The 24,414-nt window shown below is 37.6% G+C and overlaps 1 protein-coding gene across 4 annotated transcripts in view; it reads right to left on the reverse strand.

Moving 5' to 3' along the window:
* DICER1 (dicer 1, ribonuclease III) overlaps positions 1-23,975 on the reverse strand; it is an 80,581-nt gene extending 56,606 nt beyond the window's left edge. For 2 of the 4 annotated variants that reach the window (XM_027892813.1, XM_027892810.1), the window contains exons 1-4: positions 23,817-23,975; positions 6,707-6,772; positions 5,705-5,805; positions 826-1,018 (exon numbers count right to left, since the gene is read on the reverse strand). In XM_027892813.1, the coding sequence (XP_027748614.1) occupies positions 826-969 (144 nt within the window). In that variant the 5' untranslated portion in view covers positions 970-1,018; positions 5,705-5,805; positions 6,707-6,772; positions 23,817-23,975. Of the gene's footprint in view, positions 1-825; positions 1,019-1,275; positions 1,288-5,704; positions 5,806-6,706; positions 6,773-23,816 lie in introns of those variants that run through there. The other 2 variants (XM_027892811.1, XM_027892812.1) reach the window with 2 other exon arrangements.
* Between the last annotated feature and the right edge of the window lie 439 nt (positions 23,976-24,414).

Below are 24,414 nucleotides of genomic sequence, written 5' to 3' on the forward strand. Positions count from 1 at the left end.
AAGTCAAAAGTATCTCTTGACACCTTTACAGTGCCACACAATTAACATTTCTCTTTCATAACAATGTACTGTTACAATCTTTAAAAAATATGAACACACTATATATAGTCCAGCTTTTAAATCTAAAATCCTTCAGTGCCACAATTTGCTCTAAGGTAGTTAACTATATCTTTTTAATAGATGATTCTGCTATTAGATACACTGCGTGAAGAAAGAAGTTACAGCTTTTCAACCTAATTGCATATACCAATATAGCCAAATAAGCAAGTGCACCAGCTCAAGGTGATCGAAGCTCCTCAGTAATACTAACCAAATGTTGGCTTTTGTGCACCCCTGCAGTGAAACTCTAGAAGAGACAGTTTATCTTAAAGTGAAAACCAAAGTAACCTGAAGGGGTTTCTGACTTTATAGAGTTGCTTTGACCTTTTGATTTAAATCAAAAATCAAAATTTACTACATAGAAGACATAAGATAGGGGGGAAGGAGATATGATGTGTGCATACAGTTAAGAGGCACAGTTTACTCTATTTGTCTGTAACAGCATTCTGCAGAGAGCAAGAGGAGAATATTCAGCTTAAATGTTGTTCTGCCCATTAAAGCAAACTGAGAAGAGGGAATGGGAATATAATAAATGTAGAGCAAAGTCAAACTAAAGAATTAGTTTAATAACTTTACAAGTCAAGCAACAGGTGGGGTTGAGAGAGACATGCTTACTCAGTGTGCAACACTGCACATTCTCTACCCGCTCTGGCTCTTTTTCCATTAAATTAATGGATTTAATAGTACTTTTTTCTAACATCACTCTATTAGTACTATCACTAGTACCTGATATTTTCTTGGCGTGTAAATGTTATCATGAATTGCTTCTTGTTGCCATGGTAGTCCAAAAAATGGACCCATTGGGGAGGAAGCAGGGGTCATGAGCTGCAGTCCCGCCATGCTGAGGGATTGCAAAGCAGGGCTTTTCATTCATTCATCCAGTGTTTCTTTCATTGCATTTTTGTTCCAGCACAGCCTACTATGAGAAGAAAAAGAAACAGCATTAGATACAGTTGCAGTCTCAAAAAAGAAGACAAAATTTATTTTAAGAAGAGGACTTACTTGATTTTACTAACAGAAGTTGTTCTTCTCATACTATTTTCAACAGAAAACACTGATTTTAAATAACAGGCACTCTTTCACTTGTAGGTGCATGTTTAACAAAGTACCACAGAAATTCAGAAGAAGCTGTACTTTACAGGGCAAAGTTCATTCCAGGCATTTGGATTTACACACATACGTTTTAATATAAAGTTCCATTTATGTTCTCACAATCTCATTTAAAATATCTTTAAGAACAAATTTTAAAAAGTAAAGCTGCCTTAGATTTACTTCAGGAAAGAAAAACAATGATTTTCTACACCATAGGCATAGGTAAGTATCAGATTTTTCCATTTTTCTTTCCAAAACAAAAAGTCCCTGTGACCAGTTAAAGCCTTTACATGCACACAAACATGAATTTTATTCTACCTGGCAGAGAAACTACACAAGAACTTCAGTATTTTCAAATCAACACATTCAGATAACCTTATCTTTTTGAGGAACTGGCAGAAGCATTATGAATAACTGCTGATGACTCTGATAAGGACTAATGGAGAACTGGGTCCATACCACATTAACCACCTATTTCCTGAAAGATACTCTAATTGATAAACAAACAAAGCATTCGGAACTTCATGGCAATTATGCACTGGAAAACACTTTCCTACTAAGACTATGAAGTCATCACCACCGGGGGGGGGGGGGGGTTCTGTGTACCTTCATGAAAGACCTACCCCAAAGTACAATCATGTCACTGAGATCAAAAAGCATTCTCAAAAAAACTTTGAAGTGCAAAGGAAGAAGTATATGCACATTTGTAACTTGAAAAGTACACACAACCAAAACAGCATTGTGTGCCACTGTAACCATAGCAGACCTGAGCTCACATGAGGCTGAATACACTTGAAATATCATATAATGGGAGGGAATTTAAGCTAATTCAAGTAAAGAGAAAATGTTATCCTCCCTAAACCATCAGTGTTACTTTCTGCTGTAATGAAGTTTCCCAGTCCTGGGTTTCATTTCTATGATTTGTATTGGAAGCATATAAGATCTGACAAGATCAATGTCAACATTATTATGGGAGTAAGCCAATAATTGTATCATTCTAAGTTTTTATTTCAATAGCAAGGAAAAATATCAAGTTCTTCAATAAAAGAAAAGTACTACAGGACCCTCTACAAATAAAAAGCAAAAAAAACACATCTACTTGAAGAACAGATTTTAAATTGAAAACATCTGAGATGTAAGTACATGTGTTCAGAATCTGTAGACAGAAATGACTGAACATGAGCTAACCGAAACTAGCTAACAGTGAAGCAGAAAAAACACCCAAACTACTCCTGCTCAGCCAGCTTTGAGTAATAAATATACTTGCTAGGTTGTTCCATCTCTGTCCACTACATTATTTTGAAATTTAATAGAATAAGAAACTGTAAGAATTTGCTGAAGCTGAATTTGGAGGGAGAAACATATGAAAGAAATCCTGCTTCCTGAGGCTTTAGACTAGTTACAGGAGCTTTAGACAGTTACAGAAGCTTGATAAGGCAGCACAGTGCCCAAGCTTATCTGTTCTGCTAAAATAACAGTGAAAGGTCCAGTTTTACGACCATCAATCTTGACAGTTTAAAGAGCAGAATTAACAATCTGACGTCCTTACTTTAATGCACATTTATGTGAACAGATAGTGAACTGCAAAGCTGTAACTAAACCCTTAAAAGAACTTTATTTCAGAAAGGTATTCAGGGTTGGGAATGAACAGTCAAAAACATCTAACAGCGGTTTCTTCCAGCCTTCAATAACTCTAGAACTGCATGTGTAGGTTTTTCAGTCACATGACTGTATCCAGTCAAGTTGAAGAGACCCCTGGTGCACAAAAAATTCAACATTTGCTGCACTAAGGAATACAAGCCACAAAAGCCAGGGCACTCAGTCAGAAGAAGACATCCTGGATCTAGTCCTGCTCAGAGGACAGTCTAAAACATTCATGGAATGACACTGAAGTAGAGAGAGTTGCAGGGATGCACCTTTCAAGTTTTTACCACCATCTGAGTGTCTGTGGTATATTCATACCAAGTTAACGCAAAACTATAACCATTTCCTATTAAACAAAAACTTCTTACTGCCACATGCAATGTATTTTATTTGCTTTCTACACTGATTCGTTAATTTGCGCCCAATATAATCCTCCTGATACAAAAATTATTTCCAATGCTTTAGATTTTCATCTTTTCCAGGAATGTATAATTTATTCTCAAAAAACACTCTCAGCATCAGTCAAAAAAGCCTCAAGAGATAAAAATAATTTACTTATTCAAAAGGAAATAAACCACAACTATAAAAAAATAATAATAGAATCATATTCTCTAACCTGAACACCTAAAAAGTCTGAAAACAGTTTCTCTATAGCAACTTCTATGTTCAAGTGGTACATGAAACATTAACTTGTTGAATTTTCTAACAAATAGAACTCTTACTTAGGTAAGGGAGAATCAAATATAAAGAAAAATGCAAAATATTACAAATATAAAATACATTGTAGAAAATTAATGTGTTCATTTACAAAATGTAATTGTCACTGAGGGTGTTCCACATCAACTTACACTGTAGGAATTCAGTGGCAAGAATTGTTTTTGTCCAGGTGAGGGTGAACATGCAAGATTTCTACACTATCTGGTTTTTAAACCTCCTTTTAAATGTATACTTTTTAAAAGGATTTCACTTTTCCTGTGATATTCCAAAAACACTACAAAAGTTTGTTTTTTGAATTTTAACCCTGTCATTTCAGTTCTCTTGCGAGAACTTAAAAATCCCAAACCAAACACACCCAGTTTTATTTGGAAAAAAAAAGGCCCAAAACTCAAACATCAAACAACTGTCAAATAATATTACTCAGTAAGATGAATCAGAAATTTCTTACATTATGCTATCTTTAACACAGAACACAGCTGTAGGAGACACTCATCTCTTATCCTTCAAAGATCTTTATCACATGCATCATCTAACAGCAACTTTTATATTTGGTCTTAGAATATTCTTAACTAAAAAAAAAAAAGTATTTCAGATGTGTTCCCTTTCAAGAAGGACAAACAACGCTCAAATGTCAGCGCTCCTATAAGAACCACCTTCCCTGGTTTCCCTAGCTCAATCATCAATATTCATTGTGAATATTCATTTATTTTGAACTAGAAGAATTTTATTTGTCCTATTTTTCTGATACAGAACTAGTCTAACAGCACAAGCAGAACACTGGCCTCTAATAGCCTACCCAAGGCATACCAAAGCCATAAAGTCTGCTTTCTGTTGCTCGGGAAAGTTTCATTAAAGAGCTTATTAATAAAGATTACATTGAGGCTCTACATTTGGATGAGCTGCTTCTGGAGCATTTCTACAAGCAATACAACAGTTAACAGCTGGAATTCCTGGCACACTCCTCCTAAACATCTGTTTATAGGAGAGAAATGGAATATAACATGACACTTTGCAGACTCAGAAAACTGCACAACCCCTTAAGTCCTTCATCTAGTGTTCAATCACCAGTAAGACCAAACCTGGATTTGATGCAAAAGCCCAATAAACACTTTCTGTTGCAATTAGCCTGGCTCTACACCCAGAGCCAGCAAAACACTGTTCACACAACAGTTGTACACTGGAACAGTCTCTATGGTAAAAGAATTATATCACTCTTTATCAGCATAACACACACGGGCCAGTAAAGCAGTGCAAAGTGAAAACAAAAATCAGGTCTGTAGTGACACCAGTGCACGAGGCATTGAGAAAAAACATTCTCCTTTAAATAATACAGATGTGCAGCCAGATTCTGGAACAAACTTTCGTTTTTTAAAACTCTGTGTATAAAGCCCTGTGCAACAATCCTAACTATGCAGTTGCCTAATCAGCGGTGTAGAACCGGCACAGACTCCTTTTACCTCCTTAGCACAGACAACAAAAGATAAAACACGAAGTAAATGGTACTTAAGACACAAGGCAAAGTGAGGAACAGCTAGAACAGGAAACCAGATACCTTTCTGTCTACCCTACATTATCAAACCACACATTCATTTTTCTGCTGTGTAGCTTTAATTGGAAAGCCTCTTTTCATATTTTTGCTGAATTCATAATTCTAACTGACACATACTTTTGAAACTAAGACATTAACAATTTGTCATTTCTTTTCCTCACCATCTCACTTCTCTCTCCTACAGGGAACAACAAATAAATCCAATTATAACTCTAACCTTTTCAATCACCCCTCTTCCCATTTTTTTTTTTTGAAGTGACTGTATTTTGCCAACACAACCATATTGTAATATAAAATCCACAAGAATTACTTAAAAACACAGACATCCTTTAAAAAAACTCAATAGATTTCTAATCATATTCAGCTTCAGAAGAAATATCACAGCATGTGTTTCATGACAAACATCTTTCTCTCTGTTATTAGATAAAATGAAGTAGCTACTTTTATTATTCTTTCCAAGGAAATTCACAGTAAATTTCTGTAACCTCACACAGAAGTTACTTTACTCTATGGTTCTGAAGTAGCTTTAAATACAAAACAGGAGAACATAGTGCAGTGATACATCAAAATCTGCTTCTTCCACACTACAAAGAACAGGCTTACCGTTTTAATTTCCGCAGCCTCTGTGTTTATGCTTCCTGAACTGCATTTTGACATCATGATATCAGCTTGTAGATTAATCACATAATTTGCAAGCTTCGGCTCTTAAAAACAACAACAAAAAAGATCTATGAACTATAAAAATGATTTGAAAAGGGAGCTACAACAGCAGGGTAAATTGGGGTAATTCAGTTGCTCACAAACATTTAAATGTGTTGAGACTACACTACAACTTGCTGACAGAAATAAACTATTTAAGTTCACCTTTAACATGAATTACTTCAGTTTACTATTAAAAACTAAAATTTATAAAAGAGTGATATAGAAGATAATTTTTGGTAGTTTAAATGTGCACGTACTTCCCTAATCCTATTTACAGGTTACTGTTATTAATAACAGGTTCATGCGAGAAATACAATAGTAGTGTTCAATATAATTTTACTATGGTCTGTACAACTGCATTGCTTTTTCCATGCTCATGCACTTGGATTTCACTTCAGTTAAACATCAAAAAAATTAAATCAGGATTCAAACTTCTTAAAACTATTTCAATTTGTAGCTGCAAGTAATATAGTCAATCATGAAAAAGCAACAACCATTTCTTCCTACTACATTACCATGTGTTTATTTAGTAAAAGTAAAAATATTGTGCACTTAAGATGGTGATTTAGACAAAAATAAAACTGATAGTCATTCATGACAATGAATTTATAGATATTAGTCAAATAAATATATTTTTAATATATAATATAAAACTATAACTTAAAGCAAAAATACTATATTTACACAGATCAAAAGTGTCCTTAAAACTCTAAAATAAAAAATTTACACAATATATACATCTAAAAGTATGAGATTCCCCAGACCTGAAAAGAGAAAATTTTTTAAATCAATACTGAAAACTTAAATGCAAAATGGATCTTGATGACAATTTCTATTCCAATCAGTTCCACAAAGTTAACAAGGAGGACACTCCCAAGATTACTTCAGTATGTTCATTTTTACCTCAAATGCTGATGCTGAGCTTTTCCAGAATCTCCAAGCCTGTAATTTTGTTTCACCCTAGGTAACCTAAAAGGCAATATAAAGAGAGAGCACTTTAACATGAACTGCCATAAAAATCAAACGTGCCATGTGGTAGTCTGCTTTCTTGCATTTTAATATTTAGCTCTTTAGCAAGAGCACATGGTCCTTCAAAATCTAATTATCATATGTCCTTTTCTAGTTAGGCATACCAGTCAGTGTCTGAAAGATCAGCCTTAAATGCTCAGGAGATATTTGCATGTTTTGTTTTATCTGCTAAAGTAATTGCAAGCTGAGGTCAACTAGATTTACAGCTTTTCTCCCCTGTGCTCCCCCTACACATTTCACCTAACTCAGTAAAGAAATCTACAAGAAAATTATCATTCAACACATTTAAAAGAAAAATCTGAAAAAGCATATGTTTTTCCAGAAAACAAAATAAATAGTTATTGTTTTACTTTACAGCAAGCATACAAAAGGAGTGCAGCACAGAAAATCTGATGAGAACTGCACTCATGTATAAAATAGACGTACAAAAATTTTATTCCCGGGGCTACATTTTAAATTCGTGTTTGCAGCATATATAAATATATCCTTTTTCAGGACAAAATACAGCAAATTGCTGCTAGGATGCAGTAAGTAGAACTTAGATTTATTATAACATGTTCCTGTTATGCCTAGGTTATTCATTTATTCACTGCCTCTAAACATGAACGAGAATATGCATTCCATTCAACCAGAAAATAACCTAATAACAGAAAACTGCCACATCCACGGTAAAAATACAAAAATATACTCCACACTATATATATTTGCAAGAAAAGCTAAAAGGAACAATATAGCATTTGGCTACCCCAGTATAAAGGAAACACGAACAGAAAAAAAGGTTCAGCCCTTGCCAGTAAAGCTAATGCCATGTGTGGCTTCACAGAGCAAATTTACTTTACTGCCTAATCGCAGATGGCAAACACAAAGCACCCAGATCAGTAGGTAAGATCCGGAAAACCAAAACGCATGTAATTCTCCACCAACCCAAACCACTGCCTTTGGCACATCAAAGCCGGGAGCCAGAAGACCGCGGCTTTAATCAATCGATCGGCAGGCAGGAATTACAGTGGGCCCTTTGAATGCCAACCTAAAACCAGACAGGCCGCATTCCTGAGATGCAGTCAAGGTCTAGTACAAAACAGCGAGCGTGTATCGTATTAGCATCTAAATGGCCTTGGTGCTCCCGCTCAGACAAAGCCTGGTGCGGTGTGGATCCCTCCCGATCCTTCCCGCTGCCGGCACCTGCCGCCGGGATGGCCCTGGGGACAGCGGCACAGTCCGGGGCTGCCCAGCACCGAACATCTCACACGCTGCACGCCCAGCCGGCAAGGCTGTTTTTACCACATTACAAAGAAAAATTAGTTTATATAAAGACAATTTTGCTCTGGGCATCTTATTAAAAACAAGCAAAAGGGACAAAAAGGAAAAATTAATTACATAATTACATTTTAGGAATTCAATTTTTAGCAATGTCAATGTGTTCTATCAAACAGCAATGCTATCTTTTTTTTTTAATGTTACATTTTCTTCTAAGAGCTCAACACACGCATTTTTTTCAAAAGGTAGAAGGTGAGAGTTCCAAGATAACCAGTTACTTGGAGTGTCTAACTCCAAGATACACCACAGACACAACAAATACTCAAAGAAAAAAAGCACCAATGTGAAAAAAAAAATTGGTTCCTATAAAGACATCAAGAGAAGCATCCAGGAAGTGACACAGCAGGCACTTCTGCAAATCTCCAGCACTCTAGAAATCTGCAAGCAAACCACGAATTACTTCTGCAAACCTCAGCCAAGATTTTCAAGTATTTTGGTTATTTGCTACTGAAACACTTGCTAATGCAAAAACCAAGTATCCAACTATACCAGAAGATACAAATAAATTAACAGGTTTTATTTTTATTTCATGGGTTTGTAACTCAGTACTTGAAAACAATCACATTCATAGGATGTCCAAGTTGCTATCAAAAAAAGATGCCTAAAATTTGGAGTAAAAGACCTGCTGTGACACTACAAGCAACTGATTGAATCAAACACAGACTCACAGCGCTGTTGTGCTTGAACATCCAATTCTCTCCATTAATTAAACCATTACTTAAACTGTTAACAATTTGAAAATGAAGTTATCTTGCAAGAAGTTCTATGCAACTGGGCTCTTAGGCTCACAAAAGAGCTATGATGATGTGAATAATCTTCATACAAATACAAATCAATTCTAGCACAAACCAAAGTCTTGCATTATCTAAAGGGGGTAAGGTAAAAACTGCCATTTTAACTGGGAGGAAAAAAATCCTTCTGGGCTGGCATCCCGTCTCTCTATATTTACAGCTGGTCGCAGATGCTGGGGGCAGGGGTGACTATAAAACAGGACTTATCCTTCTCTTCCACGCGTTATTCCAGCAACTTCATATTTCAAATGTTTTTCTTCAGTTTGTTGTGATCCAAACAATAGTCAGAAACAACAGTACAAACTTCTTTCTGCCTCAGATTAACTCCAAAACAAAACACTCTTAGCATCCAAGGAACTAAGTTTCTCCATAGAAGTCAGGAAAAAAAATTACACTTAGGGTACACACTTCTGTTAATAAAAAAAAAAAAAAAGTGAGTTATATAAGCACTCTGAAACACATTTATTAGATTGAAATTAGTTAGAATTAAATTATGCCACATATTTAATTTGAGTTTCTTCAAACTGTTGCAAAGAAAAGTTACAGGTAAATTTATAGATTCCAATTTATAGGTACTACCATACCAGTATCACAAGTAGGGATAAGTGATAATATCTATGAATTTCTTTATCATTTGGTCCTTTACCTGGGTACCAAATTATTTACTTGTGATCATTTACTTTATTTAAAGGTTATGTTCAAGCCTTTCAGGCACCTATGTCTTTCGACTGGAAGGCAATTAAGCAGACATTAGGGCAGGGATTTCTCTCTTCCCCAATTTGGGGGCAAGCTGTGAGGCAAGTACATTTCCAAAGCATTAATTATTCTTGCTTAGGATAAGTAAAAGCAGCAGCTGTCCCCTGAATACAACCCCATGTGGAGAATTCAATCCCATTATTTGCATAAACATAAACCCTTTCTCTCCATGTGGAGTCAAGCTCCCCAAAACACCATATTCAACAGTTCTGTTATCTCTGTGCCACAACATCCAAAACATTCTAAGTGTTCTACATTACAAAAAGCTTTCTCTGAAATCAGTAATTGTATGGTGCAAGACCAAGAGACATTTGGATCAAGCTCTAAAATTTTCACCAACCCTAAAATGAGAGTTCAAATCTCCTATAGTTCGTCATAATATCAATTTAAGTATCACTCAAGAATCAGTGCACAAATTCCAGCCTTAGATCACACAAAAAAAAAAGTATTCCTTATTAACTGTGCATTAAACTAACTCCTCCTAGTGCAACCTTAAAATGCATAAGTATTATATAACAGCACATTTACTCCACATTTTAAGCTTTGTAGCTTTTAATGTCTTCCTAAAAAGGAAAGACTTCTCAGCAATTACACTACTTGTCTTCACATGTTCTACCCTGCAAAAACCTTGTGGAATTTTCTTTTATGTGAAGCTAGGATGAAGTCAATATTAAGTTCATAAAAATACGTAGCATAAAGAAACTATTTTTGCTCCCGAATTCAGAGGACATTCAAAGCTCCACTGATACCACAGAATCCAATCTCCAGAGAGAGAACATCAGAAGGGAGAAACAAAACCCACAACAAAAAATATACTTAATTCTTTCATTTTATTGAAGGAACATTATTGTGAATAATTTCTAAGACATTTCCATAGGTTCCTCAGCTTTGGTTTTCTAATTTTTTCTTTTGGAATATATAAGAATGTCTAAAGATGAAGATGGTGCCCAGTTGACTCCCATCCCTAGCGATATTTCACAGATGTGAAGATGTGGCACTTAGGGACATGGTTTCGTGTGGACTTGGTATTATTACATTGATGGTTGGATCCTATGGGTCTTTTCCAACCTAAACACTGTGAAATTCCATAATTCTACGAAAATGCTCTGTGGCATACAAACGATGTTTCAAGGACTCTCAGAGAAGATGAAGAGAATTTCCCATAATGGCAAGAATGTGCATGATTGTAAAATAATCTGAATTAATTGCAAAATGGAAAAGATACTGTTATTTCCCTCCATGTAAATACATGCATTTAGAATAGAACATGAGCATTCCTTTACATTCTTTTCAGGTAAACAAACTGCAGCAGGTTGTAGCAATTAAGAATTTTAAATTTTTTTTTTTTTTAATGCATCAATCTTCATTTTTCAGTATTGTCCAATAAAGCCAAGATTTGTATACTATCTGGTGTTCAAAAGCGGTGAGAAGTCATAAATATTACATTTTATCAGTATAAAGCTTGAAGCCTCATGCAGTATTTTCATATCACAGGTTATCTGTAGCAGTACTGACCTTCCAGAACAACTGACATGATACTGACACTGAATCAGATATATTCAAAAATTTACTTGGCAAAAAGGTAATGATGGGAGAGTTGAAGTCCTTGCCTAAGATAAAGTGGTAAAAAATAACAGTATGAGATGAGACATACTCGTTTTGTGTAGTCAGTCCTGAACTAGAGGTAGGAAATATTGGAATGGTTTGCAAAGACTTGAGGACTTCTTCTTGTGCGGAGTAACTTAAAAGTTTTCATTGAACTTAAAAATCTTTATTTTTAACAGATGTCTTAAATGGAAGTCTTAGGTTTAGGAGTAAATACAGAATCATGACTGAATTAGAAAAATAAAAATACTCAAGATCCACAAAACCCAACCAGAACAGCTTCCTCTCCCCAATGTGTGGGGTTATAGGTGTCTAAATATCGACTGAGAAGCTTTATATTTTAAAGCCTTTTTTTCCCCTCCTTTGAAAGCTTTTCCCATTCTGATCAACTAGGAAAGGTAGAACAAGGTTGAACAGATAAACCTGCAACCATGTCAGTTGTGAAGTAACCAGTTCACAAGGGTCCTGTTGCTCCAACGCTGCTGCAACTGAGCACCACTAACCCCTGCAGTGCAGGGACCCAAATCAGAAAACAGACCCATTCCTGATTCATCCCTCAATCTTCCACAGAAGCACAGTGAATGCAAAATTAAAAAAGGATAAATTCAGATAAAATAGGTATCCTTAAGAGAGTTCTTCGAATGTGTATTAATAGGTATCTTTCTCTAATGCCAAGTCTACGTTACAGTTAAGAACCTTTTCAGTCCAGTGGAGCATTAGTCCTATTTTCCACATTAGCTCTGCTCATTACATTTATTGTGATGGATACTCTTACCATGTGGCTAAAAAACAGTATCTAAGTTTTTCCTCCCTGTTGAATGATATAACAGCTTGTTTCAGTTTTTGAAGCTTTTCTTGCTACTATGACTTTAAAAAAAAAGGGGGAGGATGGGGTGGAGGGGGAGGTAATTTTTTTCCCTTCATTTCTTATAATGGATTGAAAGCTATTCCTGCATATATGCAAAAGTATTCCCAGCTATGCAAATGGAAGGATTGTTCCAGACAAAGAAGTTGTGGTTTACTGAATACAGCATTTACCAAATACTCATTTAATGATTATAGAGGCAGATTAGAAGGAAAGACAATGAAATTATTGTTAAACAATTACACTTTTTTGTATTATTATTTAAAATTACTGAGGCCTGAGAAACAATGTTTCAAAGGCATTAAGTCCCTGAAAGTGGTGCAGTTGACAGCTTCTGACACTAGTTTGGGTTCAGGAAGCAATATAACTAAGTTAATACAGTACTGGACCTGCTAATTAACTCTTCTGCCAAGCCCAACTCAAAATTAATATATTCCTATGGTTGTTTCAATTCCAGACGCTGTCTGTATAAATGGCACAATAGTGCATTGAAAAAGACACAAATATCTACAGGACCCTGGTCCACAGCCATCACTCAAAGAGAGCTACTTCTTTCTGTAATACTAAAATACAGTCCTGTAATTCAATCACTTGTAAACTGCATTTTCAGGGCAGAACACAAACATACAAGTTTGAGCAGAGACCTTTTCCTAAAAATAACAGAGCAGATTTTGCTTTATCTGGAATTACCAGCTCCACGAGCACTGGTTATCAAAAAACAGAAATTATGAAGTCAAAGAAAGAATCCTTTTCTTAGTTGTAGTTCACACAGAAGTTGCCTAACCACTGATCATTATGCCTAGTATCATTTAATAACCAAAAGTATAGTAGCAGACATTTTACAGGTTGGTTGATTGCAGCAACATTCAATAGCCAACATCAAACAACCGTCAGCAAAAACTGAGGTGTTTTCTTATTTCATTAGTTCTTAGTTTTCAGAAAAAAACGAGGCCAAATTCTGTGAGGCTGACCTTACAGCTGCATCAGCAGCCTGGTACAGCTCCCCTTCCTGCTGGTGTCCTAAGGTTCTACTCCGGATACATTAAGACCTACCAAAAAAAAAAAAAAAATAGTGACAGCCTGGCAGGTAACATTCAGACAGAGATGACAGGAGAATGAGACAAGCAGTGGAACACATCTCCACCATTGTGAATCTGGGAAAAGAAAATTCAGATTAACACACAATCTTTTGCAGTTCTCACTGTATCATTCCTCCAGTCTGGGCAGCTCTGTAAACACTTTTAATTCTTTCACTTAACAATGAGTACTGGAATAGGAGTACTTTTTCACCCTAATTTATCCTCACAGTACTCTGTAGATGACCAATTCCAGGTCAGACTGACTATGTTTCTCCAGAGGTCAATCAAATCCAGACTCTCTGAAGACATCCATGAAGCAGCACAGCACAGAAGTGGAGATCAGGGCCACTGTAATGAATACACAGCCAGATATGTTGCATAAGGAGCAGCACTGCCAGCATTTAAGTGACAAAGAACTCGATCTAGCTGTGAAGGAGAGGAGCAAGTTTCTAGAAGCAAACCAGAAAATACATGAATGCGATCAAAGTCTTGGAAAAGCAGAGATACTTCAGATCAAAAAAAACCCCAGCCACCTTACTACAATTTTGTCTTTAGATACCAAATAATTTCATTTAAAAACAGGGTAATAATCAAACACTTTAAAGTAAGTTATTTCACTACTAACACCCCAGTACAGCAAGTCCAACTAGATCAGAGGCATTAACACCCCTAATTTAATCTTGATTTATATTGGGAAGGCTTACATATAAAGTTGTTGCATAACTACCCTTTCTATCAGTTAGGAACTTATCTTGCTTTTGTAGTTTCCTTTAGAAACAAGTTGTCTACATATTGATATCATTTAGGTTGATTCACAACCGTCAAATACAGGTATCTCATTAATAAAGAGAATAGCATCACAGCCATTAACATTCAAGTAATCACAGTATTTAGCTTACTAATGGGTATAATCAATTACGCAGAACAATTTTCCCCTGCATACTATGGTCTATTTGGAAAGAATTTACACCTTAATTCATGCCAGCACATCTTACATTTTTAATAATAATAAACAAAACTTTAAATTATGCAGGATAAATATTTAAACACAACTGGCTTTCAATTTCATTGAGTAATCACTTCCTTCTATCAGCTAATGAGCTGCTTATTTGAGTAGGCATACACAGATGCATTAAGATGCCCAAAGAGGCAGATAATTGATTAGTATGACTTTCACAATGACTTAAGCAGATTACATTCCTAACTTTCAATGGAGATTTCCCTCTTCTTCCCTAGCACTGCTTTCTCAACACTGAACAACAGGAAATCTCTCACTTCTCTTCAACTAACTACTCTAAAAATGTGCATTTTCGTAATTTCATAATTTACAATTTACAAGGTACCTCAGCATCTTTCAAATACATATTAAAAATGCTGAAAAAGCATCACAGGCTCTAAGTCTAGGAGTTTAGGACTTGCAACAGAAGAACAGTTTTGAAATTAAATTTTAAAGGCATATAATTTTTACAAGTTTGACCTTGCTGCATAGACAAGAGGTTGGACAAACTGAGACCAATCAACCACAGCAATAAAGCTAATTCAAAAAGTACAAGTGTGTTAAACTTTTATGAACAAGCTGTCACTGAGAAGAGGGACCTTACTACTCTTCTTCTAATAGGATTAAACACACAGTATATGCAGAAGTTGGACACACCATCATTTCACTAGACTGGTATTTCATTAGCTTTTTCAAATACGCTCAAAAAAATTTGTAGTTGGTTGTACAGTCAAAGTAATCACAGAAGAAACACATTCCTGATGCAGACAAAACATAGGAAAGTGACTTTACATTTTATCACTTCCCTTTTATTTTCACTCAGCAGCAAGACAAAATGCTGTATGATAAAGGTTCCCAGGCCTCACTTTAGCGTGCATTTAATATGGCATGGTTATACACCCAAGAGCACCACTCTAACTCTTCACTCTACATGCTACCTCCACAACTGTTTCCAGGTAATTTGTGACCACATCTAGAGTCAGACCATAACAATAAAATTAAAGAAATCACACAGAGTAAACTGTTTCTTAGACGAATTCATCTCGCTAATTCACTTTACCATAAAACTTCAGAAATGAAGCTTAAAAACAAATACCACAGCCTGAGAGGACACATGTAAGGGTTTTTTTTTTCTATGGAGAAATGCCATCTAAAATGCATGTCAAACTACAGCCCAAGATCCAGCTTACACTCCTGACATGCCTAACAAGTAAAAGAATTTACTGCTTTGAGCAGCACCTTCACAGTCATGTACCCTCTAATTAGAATGCAAACTTTTAAAGAATCTATTTTATATTAAGGTTTCTTGCTTTATCTTTTTAATTAACTAATTAAATTAATAAGATATCTGGCTTTATCTTTTTTATTAACTCTCTAGACAGTCTCACAATATCAACTGGAAAAATTCCTGCATTAAGTATTGGCTACTACTTCATATGAAAATTACACATACAGTCAACCAATACTCTTAGAAGTATGCCTATAAACTTAAACGTGTAAATATTGTTTACCCTATAAATCCAACAGGAAACAATAGTTGAGTTTAGCCCATACCTGAAGCACTCAACTCGTAACATTGAGAAGCACACTGTTTACATTCTGGATAGCCTTGCCTAAAGATCTAATATAACCAGTTAATACATATCACGATTCAATTCTATACTATATCAAAGATATATCACCATTCAATTACATATTTTAACAAAAATTGCAGTCAGTTTTCACCACAAAATTGAGTTAACCCAATGGAAAATAAAAATCCAAAAACCATGGTCTGGAAAATTTGTATAGCCTAAGCCCATCCCTAGTTCTGCTCTGAAGGCACATTTATGGGGCAGGGAGAAACATCTCACTCAAGCTGCTGAGAAAAAAATCAGAAAACTTTCCTGATTTACAAAGGTAACTTGCCTCTCTCAACTAGTCCAACTTGTAACTTTTTAACTTCCAACATAATTATTTAGAGACTTCTGCTCTGGATAATCTGGGGTCGTAACGTTTTGATTTCAAATGAAGGATTACAAATCTCTACCAGGTTGATGGTGAACAAACTAGGGAATTGTTTTGATTTGGGTTTTGTTCAGGGGAATAGTGGTTGGTTTTAGGGGGTTTGTTTGTTTGGGTTTTTTAAATCAGGACAATATTTTCCCCTGCCCTCACTAAAATATAAGCACTTTCAAGAGCTTTTCAAGCTAATCAAATTATACCCAAGAACTTGAACATATAATTACAAAAAACCCTCATCCCATCACTTTCATAAGAATGGAAAACTGGATAAAGGAAAACATTCATTTTTTATGTTATTAGGCATTGATTTGTATCTGATTTTACTACTGTCTTGAAATATATAATCAATTTCATTAGAGGAAAAATGGAAAATAAGTCCTAGCATTTTAAGCAGTTTCTTCCACAGATCCCTAATGATGGAGTCACAACTACAAATTACCATTAGCTAAAAATGAGAGGTTTTAAAATAGGCATGACTTCAGATCTGAATTTCCCAAGCTAATAGCTAGAGCCTAAGTGTTCCATCTTGATTGTTACACTATGATTATTGTTACCTTTACTAAAAAGTAGTTCATATCTCAGAACAGTACTCACTAAAGAAGTGTCCTTAAATCCAATTGTATTTTTATTCCACTTTTGCAACATAATGTAAGCTTTTCCCCCCCACTTTGGTTCATATCCCAGATTTACCACAGCTGACTTTCATATACAAAACAACAAGGTTACTGTAATAACACAACTGATTATAACAGAAGCTATTAACAATAAGTAAGAAAGCAGACAGATGAGAAAAATATGAAACAAATATTACAATTATTAGGTGAGAAAAGTCAGTATTTGTAAAGGAACACAAGTGGAAAGTGGTAATTTTAGATTAGTTTTCATGAGATTGCAGATCCAATCTGACAGCAACCTAGTGCTGGAAGCAGCAGCCCCGCTGTCACTGCTCCTCCTCTAACAGCTTTGACACTTGCCTGACTCTTTGGGAGAAAACTCGTTCAGCATGCTACAGCCAAGTGATTTTTTTCCCCCTTGACCTAGGCAAGTTTTCTGCTGGTACAGCAACCTGAATTAAGTAGTTGATGGGAATCAGAGGATTATTAGAGCTGGCATGAGGAGAAGGTTGTCATCCATTTTGACAGCCACTTGACTGCCTATGTTACAGAAAACAAGGAAATTGGAATCAACAGGTTTTTTACTGTCATTTAAAATCACAAACCAGCTTCTCTTCTCTACTGCCAACTGTTGCTGAATGTTGTTACACTAATGACAATAAACCTAAAACTTCCAAATCCAAAACTTCTGGCTGTGTAGTCCATAACTATTTGAATGGTGCACAAGGAAACACCTAGAGACAACAGACAGCAGTAACAGGATGAACCAATAAAAGGTTTTAACAACTATTAATAGCTGGCAATCAATATACACATTAGGAGCATTATTGGCATACCACTCCAAATGCTTGCCAGAAATCAGCACCTGCTTCATCATTATGCCAGTCACTACATTTCTCAATAATTCCTTGCAGACCCTCATACAGTGAGATGGTCAACAGATAGTTTTAATAAATCACGAATTTTGTCACTAAAAACTCATCTTCTATTCAGTTTAGGCAATAGAATATTGAGAAGACCATTTTCCAGACAATTTAGTATTAATCAAGGCAGGTTTAACTTCTCAACTTCGACATAGCAAAGTATTAACTATGCAAAGATTGCCACAGGGAAAATTGCTCATCTCCTGCAAGCTGACTGTATGTTTTTCAAAGACCCAGGGAGCTCATAAATGGTTTTGGCATTCTTCCAGTCCTTTTTTCAATTAAATACTTGAAGGCAAAAATGAACTGCCTTCCTAAAACCTACACAATTCCTCCTCCAGGGCTTCATCACCTGTCACTACTCAAACTCATTCCTATCAAATCCCTCAGTAGATGGTGTAGCCACACTTCTTTAGTGGAAGATTTCACTAACTCATAGTCTTTGTGATTAAACAGGAGACAAATCAACTGATCTATTCAGCATATAAACCTATGGACTTGAATACCTGGGCATACATTTATTCTTTATTTATAATCTTTGAAAGTATATGGACAGCTTCTTGTTGCCCAGTGACAGCTTGCTATTTTTCTTTAGTGTCCATGAACCCATGAGGCTGACGCCAACAGAGTTCAATATTCTCTAGAAATAATGAAGAAAGGGAAAATTTTCCCCACACACTTTTTTTACAAGTAGCAGAAAATTGTAAGGCAGTGTATGAGACCTTGCTGACAGTAACTGTAGAAATAATGAAAGAGATAGCAAGATAATCCCATGGCTCTCAGTAACATGCTTCTGTCACTTCCCCCTTAGAGTCTCTGCCGTTCATGCTGATTCTGTTCATTACACTGGTAGAAAATATTCATATTCCAATTTTCTTCTTATTTTGCTTCACAGAAATAGGGAAGACTAAGTAGCAAGAAGAATAAATGACAGATATACACACATCTTCCTGGGGACTCAAAGAACATGCAGAAAGAGGTTCAATTGTGGGTTTGTTTGGGACTTTTTATGTTTTGAGAAGTAGTATACTTTTTCATGTTCATAATCCATCTCCAAGAGTAATTTGGTTCCTACAGTCTTGGAGGTCATTGAGGCAGCACTATGTTAGACAGCAAGAGCCATGAACAATGATCTTCAGTAACTGGGGGGAGGGGCATATGACTTTTCTCCCCGCCCCCAAAAATAATTTTCCACAGACCTCACATTACTTCTTAATAACTTTACATAGCAAGTTACCAATATAAGTATTTACCTTTAGGGGAAAGATAGCAAAAGGCTGTGGGTCATTAAAAAAAAATGACTGACCAAAGCTTTTAGTTGTATTGTAAGCATTTTCTTTCATTTTATGTCCTCCTTCAAAAACAAAAGCCTACTAGCCATCAACCACGAAGATACAGCAAGGCAGACAGGTTTACCTGCTCAGAAATACAAAGCTTCAGTGAGAAACTAGAAGTCTTACTTCAAATTGATACCAGACACTAATACCCAGATTAAAGAAGATCAGATATAATCAATGAACATTATGAATTCATAAATCCCCAATTCATAAGTCAGCCTATATATATTTAAATGTTTGAATGTGCAGAGGCAAATATATAAACATCTAAAAACTGCCTTGTTTTTATGCACTTGAAAGTTCAACTCAAAGGAGGGGGTGAAAACAAAGATACCTGAATTAACTTGCCAAAACTCAGTCAGTGAAGTAAGTTAGGTCTTCTGAATCCTGGGAAACGTCCTAACCCCAGATAACCTCTTAAAAGTTTTTACTTCAGCTACAAGGCAACTTTACCTTCAGATAGGTAGGCCTTGCTCATTTCTTCCTGAACAAGAAAATATATAGGAAAAAAAATCATAAGAGGCCAATAACAGTTGAAAGAAGCTCTAAGAAACCTGATCTAGATAAGAAACAAAGTAGACTTAGTAAACAAAGGAGCAACATGAATTGCAAAGGTAGCCAGTCCAGACATGCTTGCATAGCCAAGTCATGTCAATGGAGTCAAACAAATTAACTTCAAAATGCAAGATGTATTTGCCTCACTTCCTAAGGAAAGGGGATTTATATAGTCAGTAAGTGAGCAGGTCAAAAACTCCAACTAAGTTTTCAAAAATAAAAGATTAAAAAAAAAATCCAATCAAGGAGACCAATTACTATTACCACTACCCAGCTACTTACTAGCTCCTCAGCTGAGGAAAAGGCTGCTACATGGTTTGACAATTTATCAAGAATCAGATTCAAAAGGAGGAGATAGACACTAGCAATCAGTTTTTAATAATTCACAATATGGGGGTTTTGGGGTCTTTTTTTTTTTTTTTTGTATGTGTGTGTGCACATTTGTACAAATGATAAACCACCAGGATATTGATAAGCAATTTAAAACATCCCCAAAAATCCCAAAGTGAGTTAAAACAGCCCCAAACTTGTTTCGAGTCACTCTGCTGCATCTCAGATCTCTCACACTTATTCAATGCATCCCAAGAAACTGAACCTTTATGAAGAGTAACAGAACATTTGAAACACAGGCAGAAACAGATCATGCCTGCTTACATCACAGAAGTACAGAGCCACTGACACAAAGAGAAAGAAAGCACACCAACCAAGTATCATGTATTAGCAAATATCAAGAGAGAACACTTTTGGTTCTTTCCCTTGGTAAGAAGGGACTCAAAAGTAACACCTACATCAACCAAAACAGATCAGATTCACGACTGCGTTGCACTTCAAGGAAAGGTCACGACAAGTGGTACTAAAGTTTCTTGAATCCAGGAGTATTTATGAAAGGAGAAGTTGCTCTTCCTTCTTTTTCCCACCAGAGAAGGGCATTTCAACATCTGCAGCTGTGCAACAAGGCAAGTGAATTCCTTGATACAAGTTTCAGTTCTCTGCTTCATGACCTCATAAATTTGAAGGTGACAAATGTCATGGAAAACTGATTTAACTAATGCAGTCTACAAGACAGAGCAGAAATAACAAGGGAATTTGAGAGACACTGCTCAACAAACTTGAAAAATTATGATGTTACTAAGTAAGGTGTGCAAGACCTACCAAAACCAAGGGTTCACCTAATATAATACTATGGCATACATTAAAGTGGGCACTGCTTTGTTGCCTAGGTTATGCCTTCTAGAATGCTTACTTCAATTACATTCCTAAATCCACCACATCCCCAAACGATTGACACAGTTTGAACACGAAAGCTTGCACTTCCAATAAAGACTGCAGTAACTTCAGCTAAAAAGTTAACTTTCAGTTTTTGTTATGTATCAGATTTCTTCTCTTCAGGTTTATCATGATACATATGAAAGTCATGAAAGGATAAAGGATGAAAAAAAGATATCTGGAAGGTGTAAAGAAAAATCATGCTTTCTGATCTACACCAACTATTCTTAGCCTTCAGTATGGGGTGTTATAAAAGCATAATGCACTCAATTATATAGACACTTCTGCTCTACACAACACTATAATTACACTTCTACGTTCTTTAAAGGCAGCCACTTCCTAAAAAATAAATAAATTGATAAAATCAAAGTTTTGTTCTCAGTCTGAAAAAATTACTGCTGAACACATGAAGGTGACAGGATACAAATGGTCAGGGATTACACAGTGAGGCATTAGGACATAAGAGCCAACAATCTAGCAGGCTCAGTGTACCCTGCAGTTTGTATTACCCACAGGAGAGGGAAAAAAAGGTCACAGAGAATTATGGAATAACAGAACAAACATCTCAGAATGTTCTGATGTTCTACCTGCTGCCTGATAGACTTAAACGATGCCCTGAAATAAAAATCCTGTCTGCAGTTGTAGCATTTACTATAATGCTCATCACCCCTAAAGCCTAGAATCCTTTACAAAATCTTCCTGAACTCTTGCTCTCACTTATATACTAGAGCTTATCTAAAGAGAAATCAAGAGTATTTCAGCTCTATTATCCATTTTACTAAAGGACTCCTTGCTCTTCCAGGAAGAATACACATGTCTGCATTTGGTTTTGCCAGTAATTTGCATTCAGTACAGATCAATGCACACTTCTTAGTTCATATTGAAAGCAAACATGGGTCGAGTACTGATACTTGGATTCTGATCAGTGGTGCTAAAGCAAATCCATTCACTTCGCTGAAAAACTGGCAAAGTACAAATTTTCAAAGTGGGAAATGAGAAACATCTATGGACTGCACAAAGAAAAATTACAATATACTGGGGTTTTGAACTGCAGGGTTTGCTTTTTTCCTTCTCATAGGCTACAGATGACCAAGGTATTAAAAAAAAAACTTCTAGAAAAAGATTCTTGTAATATATCAGACAAAATAGTTTTGTTGGCTTCCCCCTACCAGTAACCAGTGGAGGATGGGTATGAAGCAGAATAATCATAGGGCAAGCAGGAGAATCATGGACCAGCCACCTTGCTGTTTGCCAATACAGTTTGAATAATGTTTGAAAATACTCCTGTTTTTACAGTCTGTGATGATTTTCAGTATAAATTCATTGATTCCACTTTCCTTTAAACTTTTGGCATGCCCAGTAGGCTGCTGCACCACGTCTTTTAGTTACAGCGTAAAGGAGTATGGCATTTGTTTCCAATCTGCAGAATACAGAAATCTTTCAAAAACAGGGCAAACAAACAACATTTCTCTATGCTACTTTATTCATGACTCTCTGTTTCATATGTCTGCTATCCCTTCACTGGTATGTCCTTCATCAGGTGAAAAGCCTCAGTCAATTTTCCATCTACCTTTCTCTTAGCCTAATAAGGTAGAAGAGAGATGAAGAGAAAGTACCCAAGCCGCATTCAGCATTGCCTATATGGACCCAGAACAGATTTATACAATGGCATAATGATGCCATTTCTTTCTCAATTAATTGTTAATTTTAGTATTCAAGTACTGAGCTGCCACTTTCACAGAACTGTATCACCAAGATGCTTGAAAGAACTGCAGAAGCTAATTCAGGGTCAACACTTCTGAATAAATATATACATATTTTTTAATTCTACACATTAATCGATAAAGTAACAATCCAAATACTATACACTGTACCTTCCATCTGAAAACTTCTAGTAGCATCTTCAAAGCTCATAGACCATAATGTATCTTATAAAGACAGACAATGGGAAAGACTCTCTTAAGAGAAGAATTTAGAAGAATAATTATGGCATAATAGAAATCAACTTCAGTTCGTGTCTGTATGAACTTGCTAAAACAAGCACCACCCAGCCTACTGAACACACACGTGCCATCAGCATTTCAACAGAGCATACCAAGTGGCTTATTTAAAGAAAACGCATAAAGTACAGTAAAAGAATGCAAACCGAGCATCTGCAAAGTTAACTGGTTTTGGTTACCACGTTTAGGGAAACAAAACAGAAAATAATCTCCCAACCTAGACACTTTGACCACTTGAGTCCACCATATAACTTGAAGTCCAGAACCTTAATACCTTCTCCTTAAATATAATATACAAAAAACATCCTTTTTTTTTTTCCAAGTATCCGTATCACAACCCTTTTTCTACTCATTCAGGCTACCTTACCTAACACAGTAACAAACCCCTGTGCAGTAACATATATCTTTTTACCCTTTCTTTTTTCAACGCACGATCACGCAGCACAACGTCTGCTTTCATTTACACTCGAAGAGAATGGAAAGGAAGCAACGTGCAGCGCCAGGGGAGTTTCTCACATCGCCTCTAACACCGGCGCTGCAGATGGGAAACTCCTTTAGCACCCCCCACCGCTCTCCCCGGGCCCACGAGGACACGGCGGGAGGGCCGCGGAGCCCTTGGGGGGCGCCGAGCACAGACAAAGCCGAGCGGGGCCGGGGCGCGGCCCGGCCAGGCGGGCCCCGCCGCCGCCGGGGGAGCTGCCCGGGCCGACCCCGGGCCCGGGGCCAGTGCTGGGGCCGCAGGGGCGGAGGCGGGGCAGCGCTGCCCCGGCCCCGCGGGAGGGAGGGAGGGAGGCACCGCCGCCATCCCCCCGCGCCGGGGCCGCGACACACCCGCGCTCGGCCGCCATGCAGCTCCCCGGGGCGCCATCTCCTACCTGCTCGGACGGGACCCAGCCTGGCGCTTCCCCCCACTACAGGCCGCGCCTCATTGTGCTCCTGCCGCCGCCGCCGCCATTTGCCCGCCGCCACCGCCACCGCCGCCGCCTCAGTCCCCGCAGCTGTCAGGCCCCTCCATTCACCTGGGCCCGGCACGGCCGCCCCTTTCCTCCCTTCCCTTCCCCCGCGCTCCGGCCGGCGCTACGCAAAGGGAGCGCCGCCCCCGCCCCTCCCGCCCGTACCGGCGGGGCCGCCCAGCGCCCGCGGCGCAACCCCGCTCCGAGAATGCCGCCCTGCGCAGCCCGCGCGCTCCGCACCCCCCGCGCGATGAGAGGAGCCCGGCGATTGGCTGCCGCCGCCGGGTAAAAGGTGAAAGGTTCGCGAGGCGGCCAATGGGACAGCGGGACACAGCGGCGGCCTGGCCGCTCACGTGCGTGCGCGCTCCCCTCCCCCGCCGCGGGACTGCGAGGCGCTCGGCCCCGCCGCGCACGCGCGCGGGCGGGCCCTGGCAGGGAGGCGGGAGGTGGTGCCCGCCATGTTTGTGAGGATGAGGGACTCGGTGGGTTTTGGTCGGTCACGGAGAGATGGATCTTAGGG

Source organism: Empidonax traillii, unplaced genomic scaffold (assembly GCF_003031625.1).
Source record: "Empidonax traillii isolate 1590-97213 ecotype Southwest subspecies unplaced genomic scaffold, ASM303162v1 scaffold370:size553598, whole genome shotgun sequence".
Classification (NCBI taxonomy): domain Eukaryota; kingdom Metazoa; phylum Chordata; class Aves; order Passeriformes; family Tyrannidae; genus Empidonax; species Empidonax traillii.